Source organism: Callorhinus ursinus, unplaced genomic scaffold (assembly GCF_003265705.2).
Source record: "Callorhinus ursinus isolate GAN/ISIS: 27379988/994484 unplaced genomic scaffold, GSC_fseal_2.0 scaffold4, whole genome shotgun sequence".
In the NCBI taxonomy this organism is placed as follows: Eukaryota; Metazoa; Chordata; class Mammalia; order Carnivora; family Otariidae; genus Callorhinus; species Callorhinus ursinus.
Genome location: NW_027397066.1, coordinates 136229937 through 136251717, shown reverse-complemented (window position 1 = coordinate 136251717; position 21781 = coordinate 136229937). Strand labels below are relative to the sequence as shown.

The following is a 21781-nucleotide window of genomic DNA, read 5'->3' as shown; positions in this document are numbered from 1 at the left end:
TTCTTTCTTTCTTTCTTTCTTTCTTTCTTTCTGTTTCTTTCTTTCTTCTTCCTTTCATATTTGACGAGGGTGCCCGGGTGAGTTTTGGAGGCTTGTGTTTTTTTTGGAATTTATCCATGTTATCTAATTTATCTATGTTATCTAATTTGTTGACCTATAATTGTTCATAGTATTCTCTTTTAATCATTTTTAGTCCTGTAAACTCAGTAGTAACATCCCACTTTCATTACTGATTTAGATTTTGATTCTTTTCTTTTTGTCAGTTTACTAAAATATTTGTCACTTTTTATACTTTTCAAAGAATCAACTTTTTTGTTGTTAAATATTATTTTGTTGAACAATAAAATGTTGTTTTCATATTCTCTATATCTCCACCTCTCATTACTATTATTTCCTTCTGTTGGTTTTAGATTTAGTTTGCTCTTTCTTTTTTAGTTCTTAAAGTGCAATGTTTGGTACCATTTTGAGATCTTTCTTTGAAATCAAAAATTTCAGATAAGATACTGTAAAAAAATGCAAGAAAATAATCCACTTCTGACACATTTCAGAGTCAGTAAACTAGATCATATATTCTGCAATAATTAGTAGGTCTTTTTTTAATATTTTATTTATTTATTTGACAGAGAGAGACACATTGAGAGAGGGAACACAAGCAGGGGGAGTGGGAGAGGGAGAAGCAGGCTTCCCATGGAGCAGGGAGCCTGATGTGGGGCTCGATCCCAGGACCCTGGGATCATGACCTGAGCTGAAGGCAGACGCTTAACGACTGAGCCACCCAGGTGCCCCAATTAGTAGGTCTTTAAATTTTTAAAAACTTCCTCAAATTTGTTGACTTCTCAAGATTTCTTCTTGTTTTTCATACAAAAATAAATTGTGTCAGTTTTGTGAAAACAGCAAGAAAACCTACTTCTCATTAAGCTCAAAAACCAGGAAATTCTATAGAAAGAATTAACAATAGTACTTTTTATGATGTTGAAGTGTTTAGAGCTATTGTCACATTGATTCAATATTTTGATTGCCATTTACATTTGTTAATTATTAATACTCCTGGGAAGTACAAATTATGATTTTGATTTTGTACCTGAAACGGTGTATTGGATGGCATAAGGGGAATTTGATTCTATATCATCAGAAGTCGCTAAAGGAAGTATTGACTGTTAAGAAGCAATAATCAGATTAGGCTTAGTCCAAGAATCTAACATAGAAGAGGGAATGTGCGGTATACACAAAGCCAACACAAGGAGAAAAAGGAAGCTAGGAATAGAGCCAAACAGAGCTCCCAATCTTTTCTTCCCAGAAACAAATCTTACTAAATCTATCGCTCAAAACAAAAAAAGTTAAATAATCCATAAATGCTAGGAATACATTCAGAAAACAACAAACACAATGTGACATTGTCTCCAAATGTATTGCTTAGTTCCTAATATTTTAAGTGCTATAAGATAAATCTCAGCTATGTAGATTATTCAAGGGAGGAGTCAGTCTAAGAGCCAAATAATTATATTATTGGTAATACAGATTATTAGTGATAATTCAGGCTATTGTTTAAAACAATAATTTTCATTTGAAATGCTTCTTTTTTTTTGCCCAAAATGTCCTAAATTTTTGTTTTTGTTGAAATATTGTGTTGTATATGTTTCACTTCCCTTTCTGTCAGGCTGTCATCAGCAATGTTAGCTATACCCAGCTCCTTTCAGGAATAGCTCCTTTGTGCTTTTTACCTACTTTTAATTGACTGATGGTTATATAGAGATATGAAAAAGTTACTTTTGAAAATCCTAGGATTGATTGAAAAGTAAGAGAAAATCAAAATTATAATAAATTGAAATACAATGTAGTAAAATCAGAAAAAATATGTCATTATTGAACTCAAATTAATTAGCGTTAGTTAAGTTTTCTAAAAAGGCAGCAACATTCTAGTTATATGTACATTGCCTCCTGTGTAGGAATTTTATGACTTAAAACACTGATATTCTTACAACTAATTTATTCTTTTAGTATTCTGGGAAGTAACTAGTATAATCACCATTGTACACATGGAAATAAAACCAACAAAATTATAGTTCTAGGGCAGACTTACAACATAAGTATCAGGCACACTGTGGTTTTTCTTTTTTTTATTTTAAAGATTTTTATTTATTTATTTGACAGAGAGAGACACAGCGAGAGAGGGAACACAAGCAGGGGGAGTGGGAGAGGGAGAAGCAGACTCCCTGCTGGGCAAGGAGCCTGACGTAGGACTCAATCCCAGGACCCTGGGATCATGACCTGAGCTGAAGGCAGACACTTAATTGACTGAGCCACCCAGGCGCCCCCACACTGTGGTTTTTCTATTTCTACTTTCTTCCTCATAAAACTTCACTACATGTTTCTCTGTAGCATCATTGTGCCAATTAAAAGAAATCATCAGGGAAAGGCTGCTAAAGTTAATAAGATTAAATGTTCAAGCAGAATTGTTGAAGGAGTTATACAAATTCAACTACTTCAGACCTGTTTGTCCTCACTTCTCTAGGATGTATGCTTGGTTCAATCTCTGAAATAAATATGTCTTTTCAGAGATTTGCAATAAAATCACATTCAATTTTAAAATTCTGATGTTCGGTCACCAAATTACATATAATAGATTTAAAAATGAAAAACCTTCCAGTATTATTGAAATGAAAGTAAAGATAATTATCAAAGGTACTATTTTGAATATAGAAGTTGTAAAAAGCATATAGTTATGCCAGGTTGAATTTCAAGTAGATTTTCAAAGACAGAATAGTTTAGAGAAATATAAAAAATAACCCCTGATTAACATTGTGGAATGATGTCTTGAGAGGAGAATGCTTTCCTGTTTCCAATTTTTCCATTCAATTGTTTTCTGCTTTATCTTCTGTTAAGATCACAGCTACAAGCATTTTCTTCAGGCAAACTTTTAGTTTCGTTCTACCATGCAAATTCTTTGTTAATATTATGGATCATAACATCTCCCATTGATCTTCTGATATTCAGCTACTATGTCATTATTTATACTATGAATTTATTGTTCCATTATCTCCTTGTGTGATTCAGTACAGGTATTCTTTGCATTTGAACATGTTTTTCATTTAATTTAACATCAAAACATACTCTGGTATTTGCAAAATTTATTTCAGTATGTCTGTATTTCTTTGCAGATAAGTCTTCACATAGATGAATTTTTAGTGAAGCATGAAGCACAGTCTATTATTATTTTAATTCCAGTGTAGTTGACATACAGTGTTATATTAGTTTCAAGTGTACAATAGAGTGATCCAACAGTTCCGTATATTACTCAGCACTTACCAAAATTAGTGTACTCTTAATCCTCATCACCCATTTCACCTATCACCCACCCACCTCCCCGCTGGTAACCATCTGTTTGTTCTCTGTAGTTAAGAGTCCATTTTTTGGTTTGTCTCTTTTTGTTTCTTTGTTCATTTGTTTTGTTTCTTAAATTCCACATATAAGTGAAATCGTATTTGTCTTTCTCTGACTGACTTTGCTTAGCTTTATACTCTCTAGATCTATTCATGTTGTTGCAAATGACAGGATTTCATTCTTCTTTATGTCTGAATCATATTCCATTGTATATATATACCACATCTTCTTTATCCATTCATCTGTCGATGGGCACTTGTGTTGCTTCCATAGTTTGGTTATTGTACATAATACTTCAATAAACACAGGAGTGCATGTAGCCCTTCAAATTCATGTTATATATATTCTTTGAGTAAATTCCTGGTAGGGCAATTACTGAACTGTAGAGTAGTTCTATTTTTAACTTTGTGAGGAACCTCCATACTGTCTTCCACAGTGACTGCCCAAGTTTGCATTCCTATCAACAGTGTAAGAGGGTTCCTTTTTCTCCACATCCTCACCAACACTTGTTGTTTCTTGAGATTTTAGCCATTCTGACACGTGTGAGTTGATATCTCATTGTAGTTTTGCTTTGCATTTCCCTGATGATGACAAGGGATGCTGAACATCTTTTCATGTGTCTGTTGGCCATCTGGATGTCTTCTTTGGAGAGATGTCTGTTCATATCTTCTGCCCATTTTTAATTGGATTATTTGTTTTTTTTTGTTTTTTTTTTGCTATTGAGTTGTATAAGTTCTTTATATGTTTTGGATAATAACCTTTTACCAGATAAGTCATTTGCAAACATCTTGTCCGATTCAGTAGGTTGTCTTTTAGTTTTGTTGGTTGTTGCCTTTGTTGTACAGAAACTTTCTATTTTGACGTAGTTGCAAAAGTTTATTTTTGCTTTTGTTTCTCTTGCCTCAAGAGACATATCTAGAAAGATATTGCTATGGCCTATGTCAGAGAAGTTGCTGTCTGTGCTCTCTTCTAGGATTTCTATAGTTTCAGGGCTCACATTTAGGTCCTTGGTGCATTTTGTGTTTATTTCTGTGTATGGTGTAAGAAAGTGGTCCATTTCATTCTTTTGCATGTAGCTGTCCAGTCTTCCCAACACAATTTGTTGAAGAAACTCTCTTTTTCCCATTGGATATTCTTGCCTTTTTGTTGAGGATTAATTAACTATATATAATGGTGAGTTTGTGGTCTGTACTTTGTTTAGACACTTAGTAAATGCATATTCAAGAATGAAAAAATGAGTAATTATCATGAGGACTACCTGAGCTTTTTATCCAGACTTCATACATATTGTTTTATTTCTATTAATATATAGAAATATAGATTTCTTATTACAAAAATAAACTATGCTCATTGAACAAAGATTGCAAACTTAAAAAAATGAGTTTAATTCAGTTTCTCAACTTGGGCATGTTATCTTCAGTGCATTCATGGGCTTTGTTTATTTTATTTTAATGGTTTAATCATAGCATTCATATAATATTGTGCTCTTTTCATATAACTTTTATTGAATAGATATTAATCCTAAATTAGTGTTTTATATCTTGAACGTGTGTGTATTCTATTGCATTAAGTGTCTGCATCACCATTTACATATTCACTTATGTACGGGCTTTTGCGTTGTTTGCACATCTTTCCTACTATACATTATAATATTGTGAATATATTTATACATAAAGGTTTATTCATATTTATTATTATTCTCTCAGGATAGTCAATTGGAAAGTGAATTATTGCTAAAAAGTGTAGAAATATGTGAAAGATCCTTGATTCTAATTATTATTTTCTACATGCAAGTTACACTGTTAATAACAATACTAGTGGCAATTTCACTGAACACTTTAACATTATATATTCCTAATTTGTGAAATGAACATGATATCTCACTGCTCTAACTTTATTTAATTGAAAAATAATGGGGCTGCATGTTTTCTGTATACATTTTGATGCATATATGCTGTATTGAAACCATAAAGAAATTTAATATAGTAATAAGCACAAGTCTCCTTTTATAAGCACCCAGCACTTTTCTTTTTAGAAGACTAGACATATTGTTGAGTAACCTTCCAGTCCATTTCTTCTAGCAATTATATATAAATGCATTAAAATATATAGTATTCTTTTAAATCTGGTATGTACTTCTTTAAAAATTAACTGTTTTGGAGATACCACTATATCATTACTAATAACCTATCATTTTTATAGCTGCAGTATGAGATTTCATTTGGTGGATGCTTCATAGTGTATTTAAGCATTCCTCTACTGTTTGACATTTAAATTATTTCTGAATTTCCTTATTGCAACTAGTGCTGCAGTGAATATCCTTGCACATGCTACTTTGTGGTCATTTATGAGCATTTATTAAGAGGAGATGCTGAGAGGAGTCATTGTTTCATTAAAGCAGAGTCATATTTTAAGAGGTAATATCAAATTATTCTCCAAAAAGCCTAAAATAACTATGCTTCCACCAATAGTATGTGAGAGAACAAATTTGATCACATCCTTACCAATGTTGGATTTAAACACACTTTATTGTTGCTACCAACAGATTGGTAAAAACAGATATCATGTTCTTTTTGGTTTTAACTTAATTCACCTAATTGTTTATGAAGTTTTGAATGTTTTGATGTAAAAGGCCATTAATTCTCCCCTCATGTGAGGAATAGCTATCTGCTTGTTATTTTTTTCTTTTTAATATTTTGCTTTTTCTGATTTTAGTGATTCATCACGCAGTCAGAATATTGACTTTTTCTGTTATATTTTGCTCATTTTATAGAATGCATTAACCATTGTTCATTCATTTTAAAAATGTAGTCACCTTTATCAAGCTTCACTTCTAGACTTCTAGAATGTGGGATCTTGCTTAAAAAGGTATCATCTTCAATATTTAAATATTTGATGCTTTTAATGATGTTATAATACTGTTGTTTAATACTGATCTTTTAATATTATTATATTATCATAATTTCAAAGCTTTCATCTCTCTAGATTTATTTTGTGTAAAAAATGAGTTATACATACATTTTTCTTATGAGATAGCTGACTACCTCAAAATATTATATAGCTTATATCTTCTCTACAGATTTGAAAAACTATCTTTATTATATTTTTAATTTTCACATATCACGAGTCAGCTTCTGAAATTTTTATTCTATTCCACTAATATTTTTATATATTGCTGAAACACCACTAGATCAGGCCAGTTCTGAAATGTGTATTTTAAAAATAAGAGGGATATGCTAGCCACTGCAATGATAAAAATGAAGACAAGTGGGTTAGAAATTGCAAAAGGGAGGTGAAATATACATCTCTAAAAATGATATGATTGAATATAAATAACACTAGAATATCGGCTAAAAACCTATTAGGAAAATAAGATAATTCAAAATGTTAAGGGACACAAAGCAATGTTCAGAAATTAATAACTTTAAACATGCTAACAAAAAACAATCAGAAGATATAATGGAAAAAAGAATCCATTAATATTAGCAAGTAAAAGGTAAAATATCTATAAATATACCTAAGAAGAAATTAATTTTTCTTGGTAAAATGATTAAAAATGAATCAAATAAGTAGAAATATATATCATATTATTTTTAAAATATTAAAACTCAGTTAATATATAAATATAATAACCCCCTCAAATGTATCAATATTCTAAAATTAGATAAGCTGATTCTAAAATGTGAGATAAAAGTACTAATTGTGTTCTAACTTGATAAACTGAAAAGTTTACGGAACACTACACACACAAAACAATAGCCAATAAATTTTGAGAAAAAAAATTGTTAGATTCATTTTCCTGGATATTTATACATATTACATAGGCTCAATGAATAGAATAGTGCAAAATGTATCTGTGAGGAAAGAGAAAGACTGATGAAAGAAATAGAACATTCGGGCATAGGGGCACCTGGGTGGCTCAGTCATTAAGCCACTGCCTTTGGCTCAGGTCATGTTCCCAGGGTCCTGGGATGGAGCCCAGCATCGGGCTCCCTGCTCAGCGGGAAGCTTGCTTCTCCCTCTCCCACTCCCCCTGCTTGTGTTCCCTCTCTCACTGTGTCTCTCTCTCTCTGTCAAAAAATTAAATAAAATCTTTTTTTTTTTTTAAAAAAGAACATTAGGGCATAGACTAAATGTCAAGTGACATCCCAAGTCAGTGGGGAGTGATGTACTATCTAATAAAATAGGTGCTAATAGTTACCTATCTTAAGAATAATAATTAAAAAAAAACAATTGAACAATTACCTTATATGATAGATTGTTATAATAATGATCTCCAATGAATCCTGTCTCCCAATACCAATGCCTTTGGGTAGTCCCCTTGCACTCTGACCATGGGCATGTGATTTCTTTATGTCCATGGAACATAAGCAAACATGAGTCAAGCAGAGACTTGACAAGAGCTTTCCCTGTCATAACGTTGCAGTCACCTTTGAAGGAAGTCTTGTGAGCGTTCTTGAGGAGAGAAAACCACATGGAGAGAGAAAGGCTCACCCATCCCAGGTTTCCTTGCTGAACTCAGCCACCAACCAACCCACGAGCTTAATGAAGCCACATGAGTACACATATTAAGGAAGGTGATTGAGTAAAATATGGCAGATCATACTATAGATTTCCAATGAATAACTATAAAGCAGTATATAAATATGCGCAGAGCAACCTGACTATCTTTAAAATGTAGTGCTGAAAGAAAAAAAGACACAATATGAGGTACTGTCATTTGTATGAATGAAGAATGCAAACAAAACAAAACAAAATGCTTCCCTTTCCCTTACTCTTGCATACCTGAGAACACACACAGATTAATAAAAGTGAAAGAAAATTACCAAATCCAGATAAATTTCTAAAGATATATTACAAACCCCTAGTCTGTTAAGTAATAATTACTCACGAAGCTTTGCTATTACCTGAAGAAAATGTAAAAGTAATGGGAAAATAATAAAACAACCACTGGTATTAATCATAGGCATAACCTTAACCACATGATTTCTAACTTAGTTTTGCTAATGTTTTTTATTATGTTATGTTAATCACCATACATTACATCATTAGTTTTTGATATATTGACATATTTTGATTTGATATATTGAATCCATGTTTCATGTTTGTGCATAACACCCAGTGCTCCATGCAGTACGTGCCCTCTTTAATACCCATCACCAGACTAACCCATCCCCTCACCCCCTCCCCTCTAGAACCCTCAGTTTGTTTCTCAGTCCATAGTCTCTCATGGTTCGTCTCCCCTGCTGATTGCTTTTTAATTTTTTTATTTTATTATTATGTTATGTTAATCACCATACATTACATCATTAGTTTTTGATGTAGTGTTCCATGATTCATTGTTTGCATATAACACCCAGTGCTCCATGCATTACGTGCCCTCTTTAATACCCATCACCAGGCTAACCCATCCCCCCACCCTCCTCCCCTCTAGAACCCTCAGTTTGTTTCTCAGAGTCCATAGTCTCTCATGGTTCGTCTCCCCATCTGATTTCTCCCCCTTCATTTTTCCCTTCCTACTATCTTCTTTTTTTTTTTTAACATATAATGTATTATTTGTTTCAGAGGCACAGGTCTGTGATTCAACAGTCTTATTAACAAAAGACCATGGACTGGGTGGTTTAAACAATGGAAGTTTCTCACAGTTCTAGAGGTTGGGAAGTCAGAGATCAGGGTGCCAACATGTTTGGGTTCTGGTGAGAGCCCTTTTCCTCGTTTACACCTGATAGCTGTCTTAAGCTGTGTCCTCCCATGGCAGAGAGAGAGAGAGAGATCATATCTTCGTGTCTTCTCTCAAAAGCACCATTCCCATTCAGAAGGGCTCTACACTCATGATCTAATTTCCTTCCCAAATTTCCATCTCCAAATAACATCACATTGGGAATTAGGCCTTCAACATAAGAATTTGAGGTGTGGGGGAGACACAATTCAGTCATAGGATTCCACCCCTGGTCCTTCAAAATTCATATCTTTCCTACATGAAAAAAGCATTCATTCTAGCTCAGTAGCCCCAAAGGTCTTAACTTGTTCCAGCATCAATTCTAAAGTCTAAAGTCCAAAGTCTTATCTAAATGTCATCTAAATTAGATATGGGAAAGACTCAGGTTTGATTCACACGGAGGCAAAATTCCTCTCTAGCTGTGAACCTATGAAATCAAATATGTTATGTGCTTCCAAAATAAAATGGTGGGTCAGGCAGAGGATACACATCCTATTTCAAAAGGGAGAAATAAGAGAGGAGGAAGTGGTGATGAGTCCCAAACAAGTCTAAAATCTAGCAAAGCAAACTCCATGAGACTTTAAGTCTTGAGAATAATCCTCATTGACTTAATGTTCTGACTTTAGGCCCCACTGCAGTGGTGGTCCTGCCCCCGCAGCTCTGCATGGTGAAGGTTTCATTTCCAAGGCTCTGGGTAATGTCCCAGCCCTTTTCAAACTGAGACAGTCGCCCTAATGATCCTGAATCAACTTTGGAGTCATTTTTCCTTTATCTTGAAGAATAATGCACGTTCACAGATAAAGAGCTATGTAGTCTTATCCTGTAAAATTCAAGAAGTCCAACAACCTTCCTTCATTTCAGCCTGTCTCCATCTCCTTCAGTTCAAACTGGCAGTGTCCCTTCTGGGTAGCTGATTAATTCTGTGGTTCACAACATGCTAATATCCTTATCACATGGCTGGTCTTCCACACCGTTAATGTTCTTTTCTGAATATGCATTCCCATTTTGTGTATGTGTGTGTGTGTATTATAGACAGACCAAGATCTTTCCAAATCTTTATGTTCTGGGTCCTTTTGCTTAACAATTCCTCCTTCAATCTATTTCTTTCTGCTTCCACTTTACTATAAGCAATCAGGAAGAACCAAATCACTTCTTCAACACTTTCCTTATAAATCTCAGCTGAATATCCAATTTCATCATTCTCAAGTTCTACTTTCCACAAAACACTAGAACACTAACACAGTTTAACTAAATTCTCTGTTGCTTTATAGTAAGGAAATGTCTTTCCTCCAGTTTCGAATAATATATCCCCCATTGCCATCTGAGACCTCATCAGAATGGCCTTTACCAGCCATATTTCTACATTCTGTTCATGATTGTTAACGTATTCTCTAAGAAGATAAAGGCTTCCTCTCCAGCTCTCCTCTTTCATTTCTGAGCTCTCACCAGGATGGCCTTTATCGGCCCTAACTCAGCAATAATGGATTTTTCTAGCATGCACCTCAAAACGCCTCAAGCCTCTGTGCCTTACCCAGTTGCAAAGCCTCATCCACACTTTTAGAAATTTGTTGTAGCAGCACCTCATTTCTAGTACCAATGATGTTTTAGTCAGTTTGGGGTGCTTTAACAAAATATCACAGACAGGATGGCTTAAACAACAGAAATGTATTTATCACACTTCTGGAAGCTAGGAAGTCAGAGATCAGGATGTCAACATGTTTAGGTTCTGGAGAGAGCCCTCTTTCTAGTTTGCAGACTGACATCATCTTGCTCTGTCCTCACATGGCAAAGAGAGAGAGAGAGAGAGAGATCATCGCTCTTATGTCTCTTCTTTTAAGGGCACTTATTTAATCCATGAAGGCTCACCTTCATAGCCTAATTTCTTCCCAAAGGCCCCACCTCCAAACACCATTATAATGGGGATTAGAACTTCAACACATGAATTTGGTGGGGGCGGGCAGGGACACAAACATTTAGTACATAACAATTGTTAAAAATATTTTATCAGTAACTAAAGGTAAGAGTCATTTTCTAAAACTTTACCAGAAGTAAGAAAATGCTATCAAAAGAGGCATTTATTTCAGGGGGAAAAAAATCAAGAATGCCTTCTCCCAGCTTGGAAAGTTACACAATTTTTCTTTATCAATTGTCAATGATCCCAATTAGGAACTAAACATAAATGTCACAACCCTCACTCTATGTAGCTCTGTATATACACTAGAATTCAGTTTTTCAAGACTCTTTGGCCAAGGAAATCTGTGGATGCTGTCTGGCATTTCTATACCCAGGTATACACTCCACCCTTCTCTACCTGCTTTCTATCCCAGAAGGCTGGCTAATATGGCTTCTGGTTGGTTAGGCCAATGAAAAGCCTGACTGGAGATTGCACGAAGAAGGAGCATGAGACCAGAGTGTATATTCCCCCGCTACCTTCCCACCCTCAATTCCCCCACTCCCCCTCCATGTCTGCTATTTTGTAGGTGACCAGCTGTTTCTTTAGATCAGAGGTGACAGAACATCACAAGACACACCTCTCCACATAACTCTCTCCTACCCAGATAGAGCAGTGACAACAGCCTCATTGATACTCTCCCCATATTACTGCACTATCCCTTGTGACCAATTTCTGTTTTACTGTAAACAGTCTCTTTATTGCACCCTCCTTGACTTACTCTAATTGAAATTTATTCCTTTCTTTCTGGGATCCAGACTAATATAAACTCTCTCTTTACATGGAAGCCTAGCATAACCGAAATGTAAATTAGTAGCTGAAACAGGGACATAGCTACACCCATCCCTTCTCTCATCTTTGAAGAGGCTCCCTAAACACTTTTTGAAAGTCAGGGTACCCAATTATAAGCACCCCACTGCTTGACTATAATTACCTTAAGGATAGGAGCCATGTATTTCCTCTCTATTTCCTTCATAAGGTTGTACAAAGTGTACTGAACATAGCAGCTTGCGAATAATACTGAATCTGATCACATGGTGTCTAGAACCCAACTCATGACAGACCTAGTTCCTTACTGAATTTTTTTTCACCCATCATTTCTGTCTTGCAGGTATGCAATGGACATTTTGGGAGTGGTTTTTTGATTCACAGATTTTGGTCTTGCCTCGTTTTACCTTCCTTTTGTATTTCTACCTTTGTGCTCACAAATTATTTCCCATTCTTCTAATTACTATCTCCATTTCCACGATTTCATCCCTGCTCCATTTGTCAACTCCTGCATAAAACACACCCAAATCAGAAAAAATGGGTAAGATTTAAGGGGCTCCTATTTTCAGATTTTCATGTGTTTTTCCAAAACCAAGTTAAGAAGAGCAACCAATCTTTTAAAATACCATCTGAAAGCATAGTTGTCAGGTTGTTGTTTTTTTTTTTTTCTTCTAAGCTTTTAAGCTCTTCAAAAAAAGGTGGAGGACTTTGGTTTTTGAAATATGGTCTGCAGTATATATGGTGTGCACAGAATTCTTAATAAATATGTTTTTTTTCTGTATGTCCTGGCCACTAGAAGTGCTATACCTTTAATACTGTATTAATTATGTCAAACAATTAGACATCCTGTATATCCTATAATGAAATTATGCATTTATGTTTCAATTTCGCCTAGAAGAATCAAACAGCCTACAGATCCGAACAATAGGATACCAGAGAAGGAGGAAAACAGAAAATTTAGTATTCAGAAACACATTCTACCTTTTAAAGAAAAAATTTCTAAAACTGAAAGTAGGGGAAGTAATGTTAAAATCTTTAATATAGAATTTCTATAATATACTTATAAAAGACAAGTAGGAGGTATCCTGTGGCTCATTTTAGCTTTTCCAAACTACATTTTGAAAACAGAAAACTTCAAAGTAGTATCATCTCTCAAACACATCTAAGCATTAGGTCTATTCAGAAACTGTCCTTGCTCTGGTTGTAAATCTTTACTAAATGTGTCAATTCTATTTCTCTGTGCCTCCCATCTCCCAATATGAATGTGACCACTGTTTATGAACAGGTATGTTTTACTGAGCTATTTATGTGAAGTTCAGAGAAAAACTAAATCCTCTGATACTTGTGTAAGAACAGCATTCAATCTTTTCTTACAAGGGTCAGTCTGGGATAATAGAAAACAACTAACTATAAAGGAATTCATAAACTAGTAAATGATGGCTTGTGTTAGATTTATGCTTTGCGTCCATGAAAACCCTCTGTCAGCTGTAACACAATGCAAGATGTCATTTCAACAGCACATTCTATGTGTGAGTTTATATATTAATTATATGGTGAGGAGGTTATAATTTTAGTTTCTTTTCTGTTAAGCATCTCTTACCTCCCAATTGGAAAAACAAATACTTATAATCCAGTTAGAAAAACAAGGTCTTAATAATCTTGCCCACTATTATTATGAAGCACTAAGTACTTGATCATAAGTTTGGGATGTTGATTTTCACAAGTAAAATTCCAATACAACTAATCCCTAGAGATGTTGAAGTTACTCTGTTCTGGAATTTTATTTCAAAAACATAGTTTCTATTATTGAGACATCACAAAAGTTTTGGAAAATGCTTTTGTTTTATTTTGTTTTACTTATTTATTTTTTATTATGTTATGTTAATCACCATACATTACATCATTAGTTTTTGATGTAGTGTTCCATGATTCATTGTTGGTGTATAACACCCAGTGCTCCATGCAGAACGTGCCCTCTTTAATACCCATCACCAGGCTAACTCATCCCCCCCACCCTCTCCCCTCCAGAACCCTCAGTTTGTTTCTCAGAGTCCATAGTCTCTCATGGTTCATCTCCCCATCCAGTTACAGCAATGCTGTTTTTATTACCGGTTAGAGTGTCTGACTAATCCCATGTTCAAACACACCCAATCTGTGGGGGGAGTAGCTCAGTGGTAGAGCATCTGATGGCAAATACACCCAGTCTACACTTACTACTTCCCACTTGCATCCACTGATATACATGAAATGCTTGTTTTAAAATTTGGGGAGGTGTAGAAGAGAGGGTGTGAGCAAAGAGATCATGTAGGGATGGAGAGGGAGCCTCAGGGACACTTCCCAGCTGGTAGTATGGGGGCTGATCTCAGTGGTTAAATACTGAAAGTCATCAGTAAAGACAGCTGTTCAGGTGAGAATCTATGAAGACTCTGGGGAAGGGTGGTACTATATTAAGACTCAGGAGATAAAATAATTGTTATTCTGCAAATGTTATGAGGTTCTTTCATTCCCAGCTTTGGAGTATTAACACTCTTGGCATTGACCTTAGCCTTAATACAGGTTATTAATTGCCATTATGGGATTCCTTCAGTAGCATCTCAGAAAGCAGAGTCTGGGTGGAATAACATGGCAGATGCTATGAGGTAACAATAACTGGGGAATTGCTCTGTAAGAATCTCTGTAACCAGACCTATTTGGGAACTGAGCAAGAGATATGAGGAAATCAATCATTAGTCAGATGCAAGAAATGCAGCCTGGTCTTATGGGTTATGGAAGTCTTTGCACAGCTCTTTATTAGACTTCATGGTATTTCAACCATGTTTCTCTCTAAATACCTGTTCTTTCCCCCTCTTTGCCAAATAACTTCCTTTGCAAGTCTCTTGAATCGCCATGATATAAACTGTGACTGCAATTCTCCATGTCTTTAGATATCCATGTCCTAAAGTCTGTCTCAAAATTTTCTGTTACTTTTAGTGAAAATTCTTGAGTAAGACAGGTATCTATTTCAAATCCCATCATCTGTGCAGAGGTCCAAATCACCCAGCACACCATGGCTCACTGCCCCATGCCCTCAGTGAGAACTGAAACGGCACCTCTAAAGAAGATGGAGTGAGCTAGACTGCCTTCATTCCTAACAATGTGAGAGTTTTGGTGATTGGGTAAGGGGTGTACCCCCCATAGATCCTGATGGCAGAAGTGAAAGCAAAATAAAAATGTAAATTTCCATTACAAGTGTGATATCTGCTGCATTCACAAGGGGAAAAGTCCTGCCACATTTGAGTAACATGATGTGCTTATTTAAAAAACTAGAAATAGTGGCTATACAGAAAAATTGATAATTTGTTTTTGTTCTTCCCATTTACGAATTGTAATAATCTGCTGTCCCCTAGGAAATATCATATTGGATTCATAATGGGAAAATGATGTTCCTTAAGGTATAAAGCATAAGCAAGGTCTGTTTATTGAGAATTTACTGTTTGCCTGGTAACAAACACACATTTAACTTCTATCCTCCAAGCAAGGTAGTACTTTTGTTCTCTTCCGTCTAACAAAGGAATTGAAAGTCATGGAAGTCAAGGATTTTACATAAGGTCACCAATTATATTGAAAAACGGGATCTTGAAACTAAATCGGCCTAGGTTGAAAACCTTTACTTCATAAACAACTTCCCTTGTGTGAATCACTTCAGGACCTCACTTTGTACTGCTTAAAGTACAAAAGCAGTAATTAAAATTGAACATCTTAAAAACTTCCATAATGAACTAGATCGATTACACTTCAGAAAAATAAAATAATTTGTAAATGAAAAACATTGCTCTGATTCTCCTCAACAAATCCAACAACAAATCCACACAATACCATATGGAGAGGTCACACTTTCCTACCTTATTAATTTCCTAGTAAAAGAAGTGATTCCAAGAGTAAGTTTTAACTCTCATTTCTTACAGTCTGCAACTTCCTATACATATTCTGACAAATATTAGACAAACTATGTTAGGCCTAGTCCGGGGCAGGATTTTATTATACTAAGGAGGCATGAAAGTTGAGAGCCTCGTAAATATTAATCACAGACTAATGAACAGTGGGAGATTTTTGAATATCAATCTGTACTGGGGGAAATTTTGAATTAGAGACACTACTTCCTACCCAATAAATCAGTAGTGAAAAATTGAAGGCATTCTCGTGCATCTGCTTATGTAGCTAGATCTCTAGTCCTAAAGGAGCACGCAGCATGGATGCCAAAATAGATGTGATTTTATCGCCCCACATGGAGCTTTTGCATTTTTAACCAGACCCTTTCTTAAAATTTTAATTACCTTCAAAAGAGGCTCGACTGTATTACAGAAAACTTGAGTGCATTCTTTAGTATTAGAGTTAAAATAGTTCATGAGTATTTAGAGTTTGTCACATTCTTCTTCATTAGCATTCAAAAAACATTGCCCAAAGGGACTGGAAGACTCAAGGTTAAGAGAGGAGCTGAAATGCCAAAACTTGATTGGCTTATTGCTTTTATTAAATGTGCATATTTCTGCTTTTGTCTCTGGGAACATGTACAATGCATAACATAAAAAGACAGTATCTTCCATCATTTTTCAAAATTTCATAAATAATACCAGATACAGTCATATACACACTTACATATCTTTAATGATTGTCCATTAATAGAAAAATATCCCTTTACAGTAATTAGAGTTAATTATTTATTAAGACAAGTATGAGAGTGGATAGTGATATTTAGGATTTTATGATATTTTTGAAGTTGACAAAAAATAATGGAACTCAGTTTTTGGTTTGAGGGTTTTGTTTTGTTTTTTTGTATGATTTAATATTCAGATAGTATTTAAAACCTATGCTAGGCATTAATATTTTAATAGAAACACTTATATGAATGGTTCTTCATACTATTATAATCAAAACAAAAATTTTATCCTAAATAAGTATGATGGGACCTGCGTTTCCTGAAATGACACAAACACAGGTATTAAGGACACAGGAAAAGAGAAAAACCGAGGAAATAAGCCAGAAATGGAGAATGTCATTCTGAAATACACCAGAAATATTATTTTCAAAATGATTACTTTATTCCATCTCATGTAAATAGAAAAAGCAATAATTACTAAGTTAAGTAATAGTATAACAGGATGCTATAATTAAGCATTAATCACTAAGTTTTCCATTTTTATTACTAAAGTTCCTAGACTCATTGAAAGCAGGGAGAGTTATGTTGATCTACAATATATTCCCAGTGCCTCGTATTCAGTAGTTGTTCAATAAATATTTAAAACCTTTTTTTAAAAGAGTAGGTATACATTGTAGTTTTTCTTTTGTATAGTTGTAATCTCTCTAAATACAACAAATAAATAGTCTCTTCACAAATGTTCAAAGATAGCTAAAATTATAACATGGTTTCCCAACTATATGTAATATAATAACATAGAAGTCACAAATTTACATCTATTTCAGGAAAATATTTGTGCTGATGCACCTGCTGCCTTCCACAGTTACAACACAAAGACTGATTTTTTGAGAACATTCATCTTATCTTTTCTATAATATTAAAGATGAGTTTATTTTTTGGGCTTGCTATATGCTTATATTTGAAATTTTAAGGAGCTGTTACCCTGAATGCACTATATTTATGTATTATGTGTGGAAATGGTCATTTTTTACATAAATACAATTTTGTGTAAGAATTAATACATTGAAAATGAATTGCACAGGTGACAATAACATAATTGGCTATCTTCAGAGTTTTTGTTTTACTGTGCCACAAGTCATCTTATTTTTATTTTTTTTCATTTATGAGCACATTCAATATAACAATAGACTCCCTTTTTTAAATATATATTCATGGAGCCTTGGAAAACACTAGGTTGTGTTTTAATCGATACTATTAACAAAAACAAAAGTAAGAGTCCTTCAAAATTTTATTGGCCAGTATCCATTTTGGATATAATTTTGTATACTAGTTTCCATCTCATTTTATCTTATCTAACTTACTTATTTTTGCTAAGAGCCCACTGGTGTTATAAGTCATAATTTCTAAATATATTTATACTTGTCACAGGGACTTATAATAATTTGCAGCTAGTATTCAGGACAAATGCTTTGAAAAGCACAGAAGTAATTAAAGAGACCACCAAAACAAATAAGAAATATTTACTTTTAAAATAACTTTAACAGGGGCTCCTGGGTGGCTCAGTCGTTAAATATCTGCCTTCGGCTCAGGTCATCATGCCAGGGTCCTGGAATCGAGCCCCGCATTGGGCTCCCTACTCAGTAGGAAGCCTGCTTCTCCCTGTCCCACTCCCCCTGCTTGTGTTCCTTCTCTCGCTTTGTCTCTCTCTCTCTCTCAAGTAAATAAATAAAATCTTTAAAAAAATAAAATAAAATAACTTTAACAGAAAACATCATAAATCTTTAAGTTTCCTTGTTGTTCAATATAAGATAACCAATATAATGCACTAAAAATGATAATATAAGCATGACAAGGTTGAAAAATGTAACGTCTATGTAAAACTTGTAATAAAATAAGTGTTAAAATCATAAAAGTAGTTAATCAAGGTAATCTTAAAATTTAATAAATAGAAGTTTAATAGTTCCATACAAAAAAACTCCAAAACAAACAAGCAAACAAAAGAAACAACTGCATTTATTAAGGTAGTCCTAAAAGACAGATTAAAATGAGAAAGATGTGGTTAATTGTCTAAGTAGCAATGAGTGTCAGACTTTTCTGATGGTCATAAGACAAAATAAGAAGTAAATGAAACAAGTAAAATAGATATATATTCAAGTCTTTTGTTGTTGTTGACGTTAGTAGCAGTAAACCAAGCTTATTCAATATCAGAAGGATTCGAGACATACAAAATAATGTTTACATTTTTATGTATGGTAAAAGTAAAATCTGTTGTTCCAGTTACCTAGATGTATTGCTTTTAATTATTTTGTTTTCTACACCATGAGTTACAATTGTTGGCTGTAATGTAAGAATGACCTAGAGAAAGGAGAAGAAAGGAGCATAATTTAAGGTTTAATCCAAAATGATGATGACACAAATTGCAGCAGAGCCTGACAATTAAGGCCGAGATTAGTGACGGCCTTTTCCACCTGCCCACAATACGTTTTCATATGGGAACCACTCTATAGTTTCCTGTCTAACTTTGGTTTTCATCTTTTCAGGTTTGGATTTATTCTTCATAAAGATGAAGCTGCACTACAAAAAATTGATCTTGAAACCATGTCATACATCAAGACGATTAACTTGATGGACTATAAGTGTATTCCTCAGTCATTGGCATACACACACTTGGGAGGATATTACTTCATTGGCTGCAAACCTGACAGCACTGGGGCAATTCCACCACAGCTCATGGTGGATGGTGTAACCGACTCGGTCATTGGATTCAATAGTGATGTGACAGGCACTCCATATGTCTCTCCAGATGGGCACTATCTTGTCAGCATTAATGATGTGAAAGGCCTTGTAAGGGTCCAGTACATTACCATCCGAGGAGAAATCCAGGAGGCTTTTGATATTCACACAAATCTGCACATATCTGATCTGGCATTTCAGCCATCCTTTACTGAAGCCCACCAATACAACATCTATGGTAGCTCAAGCACACAGACCGATGTGCTCTTTGTGGAGCTCTCCTCTGGGAAGGTTAAGATGATAAAGAGTCTTAAGGAACCACTCAAGGCAGAAGAATGGCCTTGGAACCAGAAGAACAGGCAAATCCAGGACAGTGGCTTGTTTGGTCAATACCTGATGACACCTTCCAAGGATTCTCTCTTTATACTAGATGGACGACTCAATAAGTTAAACTGTGAGATCACTGAAGTTGAGAAAGGAAATACAGTCATTTGGGTTGGGGATGCCTAGGAGCCCTATTAGATAATTATTGAATGAAGAGTTTTCCAGTACATTGCACTTAATCCATTGTTTAAATTTACAGCTTAACTTTTCAAGATTATACCCTAGTCAAGCATAAGTTATTTGGTTGGCCCAAATAAAATAGATTTTTTTTTGCAAAGATACACACAATTAGTAATATTGGTTGATTAGAAATATTTAACACAACATTAATTAAGAAACTACATCAATCACAGGAATCAAATCTATAATGCATTTTAAGCCAATAAAATAGAAATTTAAATACATAAAAAATAACTGCAGGGAATTTCAGAAGACTTTAAGCACCATTTCATTTTGGGGGTGGCTTATCTCTTATTTTTTTCCTCTGTCTTTTGGTATGCTTAAACTAGAAATAAAAAAGTGTTGTGGAACTTTAAAATTCTTACTTCAAAATATTCTGTCCCATCCACTGTTTATAATCTTTTGTGCCTTGAAGGGAATGTCACAAGAGGAAAAGGTACGCTAAGCGCTGCATACTGAACACCCTCATAACTCTAAATCTTTTGTCATTAGAAAAGTTTAACATCTCTTGCACCAAATCCTGTCTTTAGCATTGATTTAAACCTCAAAGAAATGTCATTTGAAGGCATAAATTGGCCTTAGGTTGTATACAGGTGACAAACTCTATTTGATACTTAACTGTATGGTTTGCAGCATGCTATGGAAAATGGGGAGGAAGGGAGGAAAATAATTATGGAAAAATGTTTGCAATGTATTCTCTACTCATTTTGCTTTTAATCATTGGAGTGCATTGTATTTTTAATGCAAATTTGTCTCAGATGTCAACTGCTTACAAATGTTTATTATTAGCAGAACAAATTTCTTTCTTTTCATGTAGTCCAGTGTTGAATCAGCAGGAACTTTCAGTTTTAAAAAAAAGAAATATCATTTGTGTCTGCTTAGAGTAAACCACATATAGGGAAATTAACACCAGAGAGAAAATACTGGCTAGAGAACTGATGAGTATTAGTTGTTTAGGAGAATTAGTAGCAGAAACTGGGAATAAGGGATAACTCCACAGTGGTGAGTTAAGACATACTTTACTCTTGCCTTGGCAATTTAAATATAACACATCAAAGAACTTCATTTCTTAAGAACTTTCCTAAATGACTTCTGTTCAACTCCTGCATAATCCTTAAATGACCCTCTCATTAACTGTGTGCTGTGGTTTGAAACCTAACTAATTCTCTTATTTGAGACACTGTATAGAAGTAAAAATTACTGCTTCTTTTTTTTAAAGGGCAAATAAAAGGCTAGTAGAATTGGATTAAAACTAGAGAGTTGGTTTATTGAAATAAGCAGATAATTATCTAGGCTTAAAGTAATAACTTACATGTTTGGAGAATCTTTTTACTTATTTTTCTTAATTGTTGCTAAAAATGCTAATGGGCTGTTGAAATGACCTCCATTTACTGAAGGTAATCCAAGAAGGTCTTTTTTAAATACAAATTTTACTCAAGTTTAAATTGTATAAAACTGCTTAGAAACCTGAAATTTTATAGTGTGTAATATCTTATGTATATATAGCATCCTGAGCTGTGTGATACAGTAGATTTCTTCTTAGCTTAAGGAAACATTATGGGAGGTAGATTTAATAAACAACAAAAACCAGCTTATGTTTCTACTTAACCTGCTTTCCTTTTTAGCAGTTTTCTCCCTTGTGACCATGAACCATATAAAGTGTCTAATGATTTAATGTAAGTCCGTCTCATACATCCTTCTTTGGTAGCTTACACCATATGGATGCTCTGTCTGTAGACACTGCTTGATAAAAGGAGAATAAACCTCTTAAATTTTAACCCTTGAGAGTCCAGTCAATGTTTTAACGTGCATACTGATGTTTGGTTTTGTCTTTCCTCCTAGTTCTTCCAACATAGTCTGGTGTTCTGCATTATTTTGAAAGTTGATCTGATGGGGTAAAGGCCAAGTCAAGTGAGATCAATCAAGGAAAGGCATTTTGTTTGTCTTTTTATATAAACTATAAATTGTATTGCAAATAATGATCTCATCAATAATGTGGGTATGTGTAAAAACTGAAAGTTTAGAAAAA

The 21781-nt window shown here is 34.4% G+C and overlaps 1 protein-coding gene across 2 annotated transcripts in view; it reads left to right on the top strand.

Annotated features, from left to right (window-relative positions):
* The window catches only part of FSTL5 (follistatin like 5), a 747693-nt gene extending 726183 nt beyond the window's left edge, over nt 1-21510 (top strand). For both annotated transcript variants that reach the window (XM_025873977.2, XM_025873976.2), the window contains exon 16: nt 18996-21510. In XM_025873977.2, coding sequence (XP_025729762.1) covers nt 18996-19698 — 703 coding nt within the window. In that variant the 3' untranslated portion in view covers nt 19699-21510. The remainder of the gene's footprint in view (nt 1-18995) is intronic.
* Nucleotides 21511-21781: the final 271 nt, after the last annotated feature.